Source organism: Chiloscyllium plagiosum, unplaced genomic scaffold, assembly GCF_037043375.1.
Source record: "Chiloscyllium plagiosum isolate Xiang-an unplaced genomic scaffold, Cpla_swu_hap1 HiC_scaffold_1, whole genome shotgun sequence".
Classification (NCBI taxonomy): domain Eukaryota; kingdom Metazoa; phylum Chordata; class Chondrichthyes; order Orectolobiformes; family Hemiscylliidae; genus Chiloscyllium; species Chiloscyllium plagiosum.
In genome coordinates, this window is record NW_028270139.1 from 83455176 (window position 1) to 83470770 (window position 15595).

The 15595-nt window shown below is 40.3% G+C and overlaps 1 protein-coding gene across 7 annotated transcripts in view; it reads left to right on the forward strand.

The window, feature by feature from the left end:
* pcm1 (pericentriolar material 1) overlaps nucleotides 1-15595 on the forward strand; it is a 149608-nt gene that overhangs the window by 70285 nt on the left and 63728 nt on the right. For all 7 annotated transcript variants that reach the window (XM_043689917.2, XM_087988539.1, XM_043689942.2 and 4 more), the window contains 5 exons: nucleotides 1484-1674; nucleotides 4905-5141; nucleotides 6183-6402; nucleotides 8453-8598; nucleotides 14039-14226. In XM_043689917.2, coding sequence (XP_043545852.1) covers nucleotides 1484-1674; nucleotides 4905-5141; nucleotides 6183-6402; nucleotides 8453-8598; nucleotides 14039-14226 — 982 coding nt within the window. The remainder of the gene's footprint in view (nucleotides 1-1483; nucleotides 1675-4904; nucleotides 5142-6182; nucleotides 6403-8452; nucleotides 8599-14038; nucleotides 14227-15595) is intronic.

A 15595-nucleotide genomic window follows, 5' to 3' on the forward strand; every position in this document is an offset into this window, starting at 1 on the left:
AAGGATAAAACCTTTAATTTGTTTGCATGAAGTGGCAGGGATTCAAAGCTCTAGTGAGGATTGTCATGTGGAATATAGTGGGGCATTGTGGAAGATTTCCCCTGGTCTTAGCCCTGGACTTATCTCTCTCCATCCAGGTTTGCCTCTATTATCCTTTATGCTGTCTCTGAGCTCATCAATAAGACTCACTTCAATCAACCAAGTTAGCTCCATATGTGTTTCAGTATATATTGCTTATATTATGATGCTCCCATCAAGTGCCTCGAGGCACTTCACTACATTAAAGATAGAATATAAGTGCACATTGCTGCCATGGTTTATGTACAGTCACTTCTGAGGAGAAATAATAAGTCTGGTGGCATTGACCACAGATGTAATGATGGTGTTAGTGAGGATTTTGCTTATAGTGTAATAGGTGTACAAGTCACTAACACTTGTTTGTGATGACAGCAGTATGTAATATTTATGGACAAATTGTGCACTTTAGAACACCGCTAGATGTGAAACAGGATCACTGTAATGCTTTTCATGGAAATGCTAAACTTCGTGGATTCTTATTTTTCCACTTGTGTATAAAGAGACTACTGGTTCACATGTGGTATCAAACAGCACATCAATGTTCGTCAAGTTGGAGATGATGAGAAGTCTAAGATAAGCTTGTAACACTGGAGTGGTCAGGTTGACATTTTCAGAAGTGACTGATCGTCCTATTGAAAGGTACCCAGATCATTTTTAAAGTAGTTATTGGTTGCTGACATGTCGTTACTTGGCTATGGAAAGTTCATTGCTTAGTAGGGCACTGGATTGGAAGGAGGCAATTGAAAGAGATTTGTGACAACTCTAATTTGATATTGTTTGGATGGAAAGCCAGTTTATTAATACTGACTAAAGGTAAAAAATGCTGGAGAAACTTGGCAGATCTGATGGCATCAGTGGACAGAGAACAGAGTTAATGTTTTGAGTTCAATATGACTATGGGTCTCAACTGACTGGAGTGCATTTTAATATTGATAGTATGGTGTTAATACTTTGGGATTATGAATTCAGAGACATTACTTCAATTTCCATCATGACATAGAACATAGAACAATACAGCACAGAACAGGCCCTTCGGCCCATGATGTTGTGCCGTACATTTGTACTAGCATTTGACAGCCCAAGGAATTCCAACTAACTTATTTAACAGAAATTAATCTCTAAAATGTTCATGATGCTAATTCTGAATTGTGATTGCAATCCATCTGTTGCACTCATGTCTTTCAGGGAAAGAAATCTCCCCCTTTATCTCAGTGACTCCAGCTCTTTAACAACTACCCTCTAAATTGGCCTAATAAGTCACTCACTTTCTAACATGGACAGCAGTGGTTCAAGGCAGTCCTTCACTACTGCCTTCTAAACAAGTGCTGCTCATATAAATTGATGCACTTTGATTTTAACAATGAGTATTACGTTGCTTGATTAAGTGATTTTCAATGATAATTAGCTGTGGTCTGAGATGCGCAGACATCAAATTCTCCGTGAAGAATTGCGTCAAAGAAGAAAACAACTTGAAGCATTGATGGCAGAGCATCAGCGGCAAAAAACACTGACTGAAAACAACTCCATTGTTGCTGCATCGGTTAAAAGTGAAGGCACAGAGACACAGGATACTCAGCAGCTCAGCAGAACTGAAAGGTTAGAATAGAGTATATAAGCAAAATTTGCTCAATTGAGCTTTGTACTATCTGCACTTGACCTGGAATAGGCAGGTTAATTGGAACTTGATAGTTGTCAACATCCAATAATTGCTCAGCTGTGGTTAATCAAATGGCTACAGTGTGCTAAAGTTCAAAATAATTTTGTTTTTTTCTTATTTGAAATGGATCAGTGGATTGATTTTTGTAAGCTAATTGTATTAATTGTTGTTTTACCACCTCTTCTTACCTCATCAAATTGTCAGAGACACTAATTGGGCTATTTTCCATTTTTTGATGTGTGTTCTCCACAATAAGCACTCCATGTCAACTAAAGCTCAGCCAGGATATTGAATTGGTTCTCTCTTTCATGCTGACACAAAGCAGGAGAAATTCAGCCTAGCCAATTGCCGCCACATCAGTCTACTTTTGATTGTCATGAAAGTCATGGAAGGTGTCTTCAAAAGTAACCTGCTCACTGACACCCAGTTTAGATTCTGTTGGGCCACTTGGCTCCTGATCTCATTCCAACCTTGGTTTAAACAAGGAAGAAGAGTGGGATTCCAGATGTGAGGTGGGCGTGACTGCCCTTGACATGTAAGCTGCATTTGATCAGGTGGCATTAAAGAGCAAACCTGGAGTATATGGGAATCAGGTGAAATCTGTCTGCTGGCACATAGGAAGATGATTGTGGTTATTGGAGGTCTGCTGTAGACTCAATTATCTTCGTCAATGACCTTCCCCTCGTCCTAAGGTCAGAAATAGGGACGTTTACTGATAACTGCACAATGTTCAGCACTATTTGCGACCCCTTGGGTTCTGAAGCACATATCCAAATATAGCAAGACCTGGTCAATACTTCACTGACAAATGACAGTTAATAACACCCTGGACTAGAAATATAAAGTTAAAAATCACACAACACCAGGTTATAGTCCAACAGGTTTATTTGGAAGTACAAGCTTTTGGAGCACTACTCCTTCATCAGACAGCTAGTGGGCAGAATCAAAGGACACAAGGATGTGGCCAGGGTTGGAGGATCAGAGCTACAGGGAGAGGCTGAACAGGCTGGGGCTGTTTCCCCTGGAGCGTCGGAGGCTGAGGGGTGACCTTATAGAGGTTTACAAAATTATGAGGGGCATGGATAGGATAAATAGACAAAGTCTGTTCCCTGGGGTCGGGGAGTCCAGGACTAGAGGGCATAGGCTTAGGGTGAGAGGGGAAAGATATAAATGAGACCTGAGGGGCAACTTTTTCATACAGAGGGTGGTATGTGTATGGAATGAGCTGCCAGAGGATATGGTGGAGGTTGGTACAATTGCAACATTTAAGAGGTATTTAGATGGGTATATGAACAAGAAGGGTTTGGAGAGATATGGGCTGGGTGTTGGCAGGTGGGACTAGATTGGGTTGGGATATCTGGTCGGCATGGACGGATTGGATCGAAGAGTCTGTTTCCATGCTGTACATTTCTATGACTATGACACAGAATTAATAGTATAAGATCAAAGTCTCATACAAATGATGCGATGTATTGAACAAACCTATATTGCTGTTAAGTCTTTCATCTTTTAGAATGGGTTGCAGGTTTCGATTCATTAATATGTAAATGCCTGAACTTCTTTCAAGTCACATTCCTGAGATAACTTAAGGTTTTATTTAAAAAGTGACATCTCAGCTCAGACAGTGCATTAAAGATGTGAGGTTAGAATCTGTATCTCAACCTTGAGTCAGACTGGTTCTGTTTCCAAAGTAAGAATTGATAAAATGTCACATGGACTGACTGCCTACAGATTGTGTACTTTTTGAACAAAAGCAGAGCTCTGAATGCTTGTACTTCCAAATAAACCTGTTTAATTATAACGTGGTGTTGTGAAATTTTTAACTTTGTCCATCCAGTCCAACACCGGCACTTCCACATCATAGGAATAAAAATACAGTGGCTTAGAGAGCAGATCAGAGATTAGGAATACTGGAGCTCCCGACTCCTCAAAGCCTGTCCACCATCGGTAAGGTTCAAGTGAGGAATTTAATGGTCTACACCCTCATTTGCCTGGATGAGTGCAGTTCCAGCTACAGTGAAGAAGCTGGACACCATTGCTATCAAATCAGCCCACTTGATTGGCACCACATCCACCACCACCACCACTGGTACTCAGTAGCAGCAGTATGCACTATCTATAAGATGTACTGCAAACAATTTACTGAAGATCCTCAGGGGCAGCTCGGGATGGGCAATAAATGCTGATTCAGCCAGCAGCACCTTTATCCCACAAGTGAATAAAGGAAAAAAAATTGACCACCTATTAATTCAAAGAAAATTTCTTCAATTTATATATTTCTTTCATATCCTCTCGACAGTCCAAAGCATGTCATATCAATTTCTTTTTCAATCACTGTTGACAAATGTAACAGCTAGTTTTACACAGCAATGTTGCGCAAACAACTGTTTGTTAAATTATTAGCAAATCTGTTTCTGAAGTATAGATGTTGACCAGAACACAACAAGAATTTCCAACGTTTTCTTTGGACTGTCACTTGATCTGAATCTCATCCAGATCAAGTGCTAACATAAACCTTGTATTTAATTCCTGCATGCCATTTGTCTGAACTAATTTATTTTGTAACTTGGAGGTAATAGTGCCACCACTAAACATAGATCATTATTATACTGAAAAGTTATTTGGCACTCCTATGAACTAGGAATGTAAATGATGCATCAGTGTGTGGCTATAATATTAATTAGAATTGATTCGAGGCAAATTGACATTTCCAACTTCAACTATTGCCAACAGTGATAATCAATGTTGATCTGAAATGATTGTTTTACCACACTTAGAATAGATTCCTTTGCCATGAACTCAAGTTTACCAAGAAATGGGTTACAGCCAAATAATACAATTTTATTTGCAGCTCTTATGACTAGAAGAGAAAAAATAATTTTATTTTTGTTCATCCTTCAGTGTTTGTTTTGGAGCTCATTCCCATTGATGGACAACCTAGGCATTTATCCATTCTTAGTGGTTTTGGAGTCGTGAGAAAAAGTAAGCCTTAGGGAATTTTGCTGTTGATACCTTAGAACAGAATAGGTAGGGTAAATTTTTATGCAAAATGAGAAATTTTATTTTGAACCTTTCTTTGTGTTTGCAAGGCCCTTATTTATCTACAGGAGTGTCCAAAGGGGTTGGGATAGTAATTTAAATTAATATTAAAATTTTTCATTTTTCCCAGGACCATGGCCACTTGGGGTGGTTCTACCCAGGGTGCATTAGATGATGATGAGGAGGAGGAGGAGGATGACGAAGAGGAAGAGAATAACAATGATGCTGGTGATGAAGAGGAGAATGATGAACGATCCGATGCCATTGCCAACTCAGAAGTTGAAACAAGCTCTCATGAAACATATACAGTGTATCCCAATCAAGAAAGAAGCCAAGGAACACGCAATTCCAGAGAGAGCAAGAAAAGGTGGGCTGTAGTTCAGAACTATTCAAAGAATATATGTAGTTGTGAACAGTTTACCCAACCATAAGCAACGTAACCTAAAATGTCCTCTCAGCAAAGATAGACTTGTCAATTCCACATTCATGAAAGCACCACCACCTTCTCTCACAGTTCGTAGCATATGGAGGAGAGAAAGCACAGGCTTATATTCCATTCCATATCTAGTTTTTCCCATGATAGGCCACAAGCCTGTCACTCGAGACTGTAGCTTCAGGGCACCACATCACATCAAGCTTGCTTGACGAAGAGACTCCTGTTCTCACTGTTCACATATTGTGTGTGAAGGATTTACAAATGATAATTGCTGCCTTCTGTCCTCAGATCATAGGTATAATGTTTTGACAATTGTCAAAAAGCCAGAGTTTGTAGCTTTAACCTGTCCTCTGAATTAAATTCTATTTGAGATATTAATTTTCTGCATTATAGTTACTTTAATGTTTTCTAATATAGTTTCTGCTACTTAATTTCTTGCTATAAATACCAAGTAAGGAAGTTGTAAAAAGGTTGGCTGTAGGATTGCCATATTGGCTTTCAAGAAATTTTTGAGACAAGCTATATTCAAGAGTCCTAATTATGAGACTTCTCTGTAGAGTAAGCTGACAAGTAAACAGTACAGGTGCATTTTTCAATTTTTTTTCATAAATAATTAGCCCATTTGCTGTTTACAGTTGTGTTTATTCCTTCTGAGGGTGTAATACCTGTTCCAGGTTTTATAAGTTTCTCTTGTGGGAGACCAGGTCTAAGTTTGTTTATGATTGACCTTTCCAAGATTTCAGTAAAATATTTGTATTTTTGTTGTGATGTGTGGAGTCATGGGACTAGTGCTGTGTCTGTCTCAGTTGTAACACCTATTGGCACTGATTTATGTTAATAAATAACTTATATTCAAGTAAATTTGTTTCGATGAACTCTCATTTAAACTGTTGACTGTATTAGTTGTTGACTGACTTTCAAATAATACTAAGCTTCTTGTTAAATATAATTTCCCTTCTGTCACTTCTACAGGTGGAAAGATAAGCGAACATGTTCCTCTGATGGGAACTATCGTTCGTTCCACAAAAACAAACAACATAATGTTGGTATGCGTCGTCAGGAAAACTTGCGCTGGGCAGCTGATCTTTCCTATGTGGAGGAGAGGGAGCACTGGCAAGAGCAAGTAAACCAACTCACCAGGCAATTAGAATTCAGCACAAATATGTGCCAAACCCTGATGCAGGACCAGCAGGTGGGAAGTATTTTTGGAATTTTTCCTTTTGTCTCCCCCATTGCCTGAAAAGAGTTTGCAGCTTTCATATTTGGTTTCCTGTTATTTTGTATAGATTGTCATTTGAACAGTTTGTATCTTTTCATTGTGAGAGACACACAGATTAGAAGTACTTTGACAGTTATTCAAACCTGAAATGTCTGTTATTGGGAAGAAAATATGGTCCATGGTAGTTCACATTTGGAAAGAGGAATTTAGTGGGAATTTTCTGACAATACTTAAAAGTATAAAGTGTGTCCATCAGCAAACTATAATGAACTTCTCTGGAGAATGCAGTTTAAACACATAGTTGAAAGCAAGCATTTATTGTGGGGAAGTGTGAAGTAATATATTTTGAGGGGAAGACAATTAAGTGATACATACTCAAAAAAAAGCAATGAATTTGGGTATAAACAGTCCAAGCTTGGAATATATAGTTTCTTGCAAAAGTAAACCAATCAAGAGGCTTTATAAAGAGGCCTGAGGTGTGCAAGACAAAAAGATTATAGTACATTCAATATAGTACAAGGCAATAGTTGAGCCACAGTTGATATAATGTATATCATTTTATGCTCTGTGATAGAAAGGACAGTGAACTGTGACTGTCAATCTATCAGGTGACACACTAAAATTATGAGGAAAAACTATGATGATTTATATTGAAGTACGACATGGAGTATAAAAGACATTCCAAAGGAAGGATTGCACTCAGGTTATTCTAGTTAAAGTTAGCAATTTAAGGTCTTCAATTCAAAATCATCACATTAAAATAGTAAAATTCAGAGAAATGTATTCAAGTAGAAAGTTGTTGGAGCACTAAATGCTTGGCTACATGGAATTGAGCCAGAGAAAAATCTAATTAAAATTAATACTTAAATCTGAAAGAAGATCATAAGATCCATTTCAGAGACAAAAGGATCAACTTAGATTGTTTGAAATGTTGGAAGACTGAAATATTCTAAAGTTATTCTGAAGGTGAAAGGATTTTGTTGACGACTCTCAAATTGATGCAATAAAAGTATCAGCATGTATTTGGAGAGAGGTCTGGTTTCATGGGATGTAAATATGCTAATGATAACAAAAACAATGATGCTACTCTGACATCAGCAGAGCATGTTATGGAACAGGGAAGAAACCCTGTATTCTTAACATGAAGTGCAAATGAAGAGTGTTGCTGCCTTGAAAATAGTTAGAGAGCCTTACTCTAAGATGAGGATGAAGCAAGGATGCTGGGAACTTAGAATAGTAGCACAATTGAGAGTGTGGGCATCCAATGTTTTGGAGAAAAAAAAGTAAAGAATTGATGAAAGGACAAACAACCCAATGCATCACAGTGCACTTAAAAGTTATACTGACAATCATATTATCTCAAGCAGTCAAATAGGGTAAAATTAAAATTCAAAATGCTCGGCTCTTTAAAAAGACCATGTCAAGGATTTGATTTATTTTTGCCTTGTTAAAATAAAACAAGTGCTCCACTTGTGTGTTGCTAGCTTAATGCTTGTTGAGTGGGAAAACTGAGTTTTAATCATCTTACTGTGCTGCCTAGTTGGAAAAATCAGTATTCTGCTCTTCTAAATACAGTTTGCAAAGGCTTCTATTACTGGAAGAATGAACTGGTCTAAAACTTAATAATTTTGTTTAGGATTGTTATGTTGTATATTATGTATTGATGTATAACAACAGATTGCAGTTCATTTCAAATAAATGCCTGCTTTAATGAGGCAATCTAGGACAAATGTATTTTTTAGCTAACAGGCATTGTAGGCAAATAGGCAAAATACTTAGAAATTTCTGATGCTCTTATCAGTTGTTTTCTTTCATACTATAATTTTTTTTGTCTGATCATTTGCTTTGAAGATTTTGTGTTGTATGTCTTTTTGAAATAGATGCTCTCCAAATAGAACTTGAGATGTCGCATAAACATGCCTAGATTGCAGAAACCTATTTTTCTTTAGGAAGTATACTTTGTTGCAGTTTAAATATGTATTATTTGGTGGACCGATTAAAAGAACTCTTTACTTCCACACAGGCACTTTCATGTCTCCTGCAAACATTCCTCACTGGTCCTTACAGTGTCATGCCCAGTAATGTTGGATCACCACAGGTGCATATCATTATGCACCAGTTAAACCAATGTTACACGCAGTTGGCATGGCAACAGAACCACGTGCAACGGTATGTAGACATTCAAAATTGTTATTACAAGTATTGCATATTGAAGCCAATGCTTCCTGAAAAGGGATAGTGAATGTTTACCTTAGACGTGAAAAGGTTTAAACAAAACACTGATAAATTGAAGTTCAGCTGACCTAAAGATCTTTGTGAATGGCTTGTCAGTTTTGGGTTATTTTATTGGTACAGTGGCATGGTCGTAGCATTATCAGGTCAATGTCTGGGTCTTGGTAATTTGAGAACTGGCACATGAGCTCTGAATAATTATTAAAACAAATCACAGAATCACCATTGCCATTCATGGAAGTACGTTTGCTTGGTCTGGCCTGCAAGTGACTCCATGTGTTATTTACATGGTTGCGTCTTAATTACCTCCAAAGTGGCCCAGGACACTTAGTAAAGGTTAAACCTTCGTAAAAATTTCAAAAATAAGACAAGGGCACTACACCAATAAATGCTTAGATGTATATACTGCCTTTAATAAAATAAATTTTCTGGGAGTATAATGAACTGACATCAAGCCATATTCAGTGACCAAAACTTTTGTCAAAGAGGTAGATTTGAAGGAATGTATAAGAGGATGAAAGTGAGGCAGAAGAGTTGTAGGGAAGTTATCCTAGATCTTGCGTACAAGACAACAGAAGACCGTGCCATCAGTAATGAAATTATTAAAATCTAAAATTACTAAAAGTCAGAATTAGAGGAACATGGGCATCTTAGAGGCTCCTGGGGTTCAGTGTGGTGAGCCATGGAAGGATTTGAAAATAAGAATGAGAATTTTGAAGTCATGATGTTTCACACATCTTTAGTTCTGTAAGAAAAGGGTATTAGCTTAACAGGACTTTATGCAAGTTATGAAACAAGCAGTAAAGTTGTGAATGGCCTCAATTGCATAAGTGTTCAAATCTGGAGTGTCAAATTTAGAAAATCTAAAGACATGATGAGCAGAGACTGACAAAGTTTAGCAATGTACCAAGCTGGAAATAGGTAGTCTTAGTGCAAATGTAGAGCCAGAATCTTGGTATTAAATGTCACACCAGGTTCATTCACAGATTTGCTCAATCACTGACTTTTCAGCGAATGGGATGGAGACTGAAAATAACAACTGTAGTCTTCACAGTATTTAATTGGAGGTCATTTGTGCTCTTCCAGTACTAGATGTTGGTCAGCAGTTGGATTTAGTACCAATGAAGCAGTCGAGACATGATAGTGACAGGGAGCTAAATATCTTTGCCATACATATGAAAATTAATGCTGTGCTCCTAAATGATGTCACCGAGCAGCAGTACATAGATTAAAAATAGGAAGCAATCAAGGATAGATTCTAGTGGGGCAACAAACATCCTAGAGTAGGAAGAGAAGTCATTGAAGTGGTTCTGCAGAGAAAGTTAGATCGGGAAGAATGGAATCACCATGTGAGAGCAGTCCACAGCTGCATGACAGCTTGGCAGGGTTGCATTCAATTGGTTTAAACCTTAACTATTTAGTCTTAACCAGAGAATTGATTGATCCTGGACAGTTCCTCGGGGTCATCAGATCTTTGTCCTCCTATTTCTTATCTATTTGCTATCTCTCAGTACCATTATCAGACGACACCTATGTGTTCTGCCAATGTGTTCTGCCAAGACCTACCTCTGCTGTACCATCATATCTCTTGACACTTCCCTCATTTCTAAACTTAAAAATTCTTTTTTATATTCAATAATTAATGAGTAGAAATTTTCCCCCAATGAATAACAAGAAAAGCAAAGCTTATATCTTTCAGTTTTGGCCATAAGCTCCATTCCACATCCAGTGGTTCTCCCATTACTACTCCACTAGTTGCATCCTTAAAATACTCCAGTAGATTTGTTAAACCCTTTTAGATCCCTGCAATTTTACATGCTTACTCTATTTTGGCCATCTTGTTCAAATGTTTTGTCCTCTTTGTGAATCCTAAACTGATCCCCAGACCTCAAGCTTGCTGGTTTTTCTAGCAATTTTGTATGTCTTATAATTGGATCCAAGATTATACTAAATTTATTTTTTCAGACATGGTTGAACTACCTTTTTCCTTTTTAATTTTGCACCACATAGGAATGAATAATTATAATCATGCAAATGTTCTCTAACTACATTCTTGCATAGTGTGGAGGTAAGTTACCCACCATCTTGACTGATCATTGCTGGTCACTATGACACTATGGCTTTGTGTCTGTGTTAAAAGATAAGGCAAGACGGAAGTGCATTGAGCTTTAAGTTCTGGAAATGGTAGCAAGGTACCAAAAAGGAAATAAAATAAAACAAAGATCTGTGAATGTTGGAGATCTGAAACAAAAACAGAAATTGCTGAAGAACCCCTCCGATATCTTGCCCTACTTCCCCCTTGTCCACGATCCCAATCTGACCCATCATGCCAAAATCACTCACAATGTCTGTGCCCTCATTGCCTCCGGTGATGTCCCCTCCACTGCCTCCAGTCTCATAGTCCCCCAGCCCTGCACTGCCCAGTTCTACCTGCTTCCCAAGATGCACAAGCCCAACTACCCTGGTTGATCTATCATCTTGGCATGCTCCTGCCCCACCAAACACATTTTGTCGTATCTCGACTCTATCCTCTCCCTCTTGATTCAGGCAGTTCCCATCTACATCTGTGACACCAAATACGCCCTCCATTTCTTCAGTAACTTTCAGTTCCCTGGCCCCCAGTACTTTATCTTCACTATGGGCATGCAGTCCTTATGCACGTCCATAACCCATAAGGATGGCCTCTTGGCCCTCAGCTTTTTCCTCTCCAATAGACCGATCCAGTCCCCCTCCGCCTCGCCAAATTGGCCCTCACCCTTAATTTTTCCTTTAACTCCTCCCATTTTCTCTAAACCATGGGGTGGTTATGGGCACTCGGATTGGCCTTTTTGTCGTCTATGTCGAACATTCCGTCTTCAGTACCTATACAGACACTGCGCTCCAAATCTTCCACTGTTACATTGATGTCTGCATCGGTGCAGTGTCTTGCACTCAGGCTGAATTGGAGCAGTTCATTGACTTTGCCCACAACTTGCACCCCGCCCTCAAATTTACTTGGTCCATGTTAGACACGTCTCTCCCTTTTCTTGACCTTTCCATTTCTGTCTCTGGCAACAGTCTCCAGACATATGTTTACTATAAATCTACAGACTCTCACAACTGTTTGAACTACACCCCCCCCCCCCCCCCCCCCCAACCCAGCAACACCATCCCATTCTCCCAGTTGGAGAAAGTGAGGTCTGCAGATGCTGGAGATCAAAGTTGAAACTTTATTGCTGGAACAGCACAGCAGGTCAGGCAGCATCCAGGGAACAGGAGATTCGACGTTTCGGGCACAGGCCCTTCTTCAGGAATTCCTGAAGAAGGGCCTGTGCCCGAAACGTCGAATCTCCTGTTCCCTGGATGCTGCCTGACCTGCTGTGCTGTTCCAGCAATAAAGTTTCAACATTCTCCCAGTTGCTCCATCTCCATCGCATCCACTTGGAAGAGTGGACATTCCACTCCCAAACATTCTATATGTCCACTTATTTTGACCAATGTGCTGGCCCCCCCCCCCCCCCCCCCCCCCCCACCCATCATCCAGACAGCCCTCCAATGCACCACCTCCATTCCCCATTCCATTGCTCTAAACCCCCATTCTCCAAATGCAATAACGACGGAGTTCCTCTTGTCCTCATCTACCACTCCGCCAGTCTCCCTGTCCAATGCATCATCCTTAAACACTTCCGCCAACTTCAACTAGATCCCGCTACCAAGAACATCTTACCTCCACCCTTCTCTGCCTTCTGCAAGGACTGTTCCACTCACCCCCTGAACCCACAGGTACCTTCCCCTGCAACCGGAAAAGATGCAACCAGCCAGTAAACCACCCCCTCACCTCCATTCAGGCCCCAAAAGAGTCCTTCTAAGTGATACAAAGTTTCACCTGCCTCTCTTCCAACCTAGTTTACTGCATCAGGTGCTCCTGATGTGGTCTTCTCTACAATGGGGAGACCAAACGTAAACTTAGGGTACAGTTTGCCGAGCATCTCAGGCAGGCTGTGGGGGCCTACTGGAGCTCCCCGTCACTGTCCATTTTTTAATTCCTCTTCCCACTCCCTTTCCCACATGACTATCCTTGGCCTCCTCCATTGCCACAACGGACCAAACTGCAAATTGAAGGAGCAACATCCCATCTACCACTGAAGCAGCCTACAGCTCGGAGGACTCAACATTGAGTTCTCCAATTTCAGATAACGTCCGTTCCCATCCCCCGACTTCCTTCCACTCCACCCAGCCAACTACTGGATTCAATCCTTGCATTGACCAACCAGATCGTGCAGTCCACCTGTCTTCACCTATTCCCACTTCACTACCTGCCATACTTATACCTGCAGCTCCCCTTACATCCACCCCCAGTCCTGAGGAGGGGTTACACCTCTCCATCTCCTGATGCTGCCTGGCTTGCTGTTTTCTTCCAGCCTCCTGCTTGTCTGCCGAAGAAGCTCAACAAGCCTGAGAATACCTGGGGAGAGAAGAACAAGTTTGTATGTCAAGTCCAGTCTGGTCTGAGTTTCTGCAGCAATTTCTGTTATTGCTAAAAGGCAAAGCAGAACAGGGATGCTGTCCGTATTCAAATTGGTACACAGTGATTGAGCGCTGAGAGCAAACTAAGTGTCCCCCAAGTTGCATCCTGCTCCAATCTATCACATGAGTCCCTGCTTGACAGCAGCATTGGAATGCAAAGTTTGCAAACACAAAATTAAAAGGCACCCTGTTTTCTTTGTGTGTGAGCAAGAGCCTGCTTTTGGCTTCTGACTTTTGATTAGACTAAATTAGATTCCCTACAGTGTGGAAACAGGCCCTTCAGCCCAACAAGTTCACACCGACCCTCTGAAGAGTAACCCACCCAGACCCATTTCTCTCTGACTAATGCACCTAACACTAAGGGCAATTTAGCGTGGCCAATCCACCTGACCTGCACATCTTTGGACTGTGGAAGGAAACCGGAGCACCCAGAGGAAACCCACGCAGACACGGGGAGAATGTGCAAACTCCACACAGTCACCCGAGGCTAGAGTCGAACCTGGGACCCTGGTGCTGTGAGGCAGTGGATTTAATTTTTTTTTATGTTGTTAGTTCTTGGGAGAAACATGTAACAATCACTAGCTAAACCTGAGGAAACATGCCAGCTTCATTAAAGCTGACCATTGGGAAAGCTGTTCTTATTTAATCCATATCTTTCTAGAGTGTTATGCCAACCAAGATAACAGTATGAGCTCTCTGCCAAAGCCAATTTAAAAGTTATTACTGCCAGAATTTGAGTAGTTTTTGTATGTTTTTATCTTTTATTTTACTTTATTGTCGTACAAAAAGTTTACATTTTAATCATTTCTTTGTCAATGTAATCTACCTGAAGTTTTATTAGTAAACAGTGCTTTTTGCTATATTTTGTTAGGCTAAAACAAATGCTGAATGACCTTCTCCATCAACAACATCAAGAGAAGAAGCCAGAAAACCAACGAGACAGTGGTGTGCCACCTCCATCTCCCAATAGTTTTGTCTTCCCTCCATGTAGCTTTCCTTCGCCACCTTTTAATCCATTAAGTATGTCACGATTTCCAAATTGTCCTCCTTTTGTTCATGGTAAGTACTGCTACGTGTATGAATAGTTGTCCTTGTTTTCTCTAAATTCCAGATTTTATGATGCAACTAAGAGAGAGTGAACAACCATTTTATAATTGACTTGTTTATACAAGTAAGATTTGTTTTTAAACACAGAATTTACTTCAAGCTGAGGTAAGTTTAATCTAAACAGAAGCCAAGCATTTCTGCATTGAGTATTACAAATTGGACAGTCTGCCTATGGGCAGGACTGGAACCAATGTCCCAGGGGGTACTTTCACTAATGCTGTTGAGGAGGGTTTACACTAATGTGGTGGGGGATGGGAACCAAATGAGGAGGTTAGTGGACAGTAAGGAGGTAGTAACTAAAGCCTGTAAGGACCTAGTTAATGAAGTTAGTGTGACAAAGGGGAAGAGTACAAGACAATTTTCTGATTCAGTATGTGGATGTACCTACTAGATAAGGTGCAAAACTTGACCTACTCTTGGAAAATAAGGCAGGCAGGTGACTGAGTGTCAGTGGGGGAGCACTTTGCGGCCAGCGATCATAATTCTATTTGTTTAAAATCGTGATGGAAAAGGATAGACCAGATCTAAAAGTTAAAGTTCTAAATTGGAGAAAGGCCAATTTTGACGGTATTAGGCAAGACCTTTCAAAAGCTGATTGGAGGCAGATGTTCGCAGGTAAAGGGACGGCCTTCAGAAATGAGGTAACGAGAATCCAGAGAAAGTATATTCCTGTCAGGGTGAAAGGGAAGGCTGGTAGGTATAGGGAATGCTGGATGACTTAAGAAATTGAGGGTTTGGTTAAGAAAAAGAAGGAAGCATATGTCAGGTATAGACAGGATAGATCGAGTGAATCCTTAGAAGAGTATAAAGGAAATAGGAGTATACTTAAGAGGGAAATCAGGAGGGCAAAAAGGGGACATGATATAGCGTTGGCAAATAGACTTAAGGAGAATCCAAAGGGTTTTTACAAATATATTAAGGAGAAAAGGGTAACTAGGGTGAGAAGAGGGCCCCTCAAAGATCAGCAAGGCGGCCTTTGTGTAGAGCCACAGAAAATGGGGGGAGGTACTAAGTGAATATTTTGCATCAGTATTTACTGTGGCAAAGGATATGGAAGATATAGACTGTAGAGAAGTAGATGGTGACACCTTGCAAAATGTCTAGATTACAGAGGAGGAAGTGCTGGATGTCTTCAAACGCCTAAAGGTGGATACATCCCCAGGACCTGATCAGGTGTACCCGAGAACCCTGTGGGAAGCTAGAAAAGTGATTGCTGGGCCTCTTGCTAAGATATTTGTATCATCGATAGTCACAGGTGAGGTGCCAGAAGACTGGAGGTTGGCAAGCGTGGTGCCGCTGTTTAAGAAGGGCGGTAAAGACA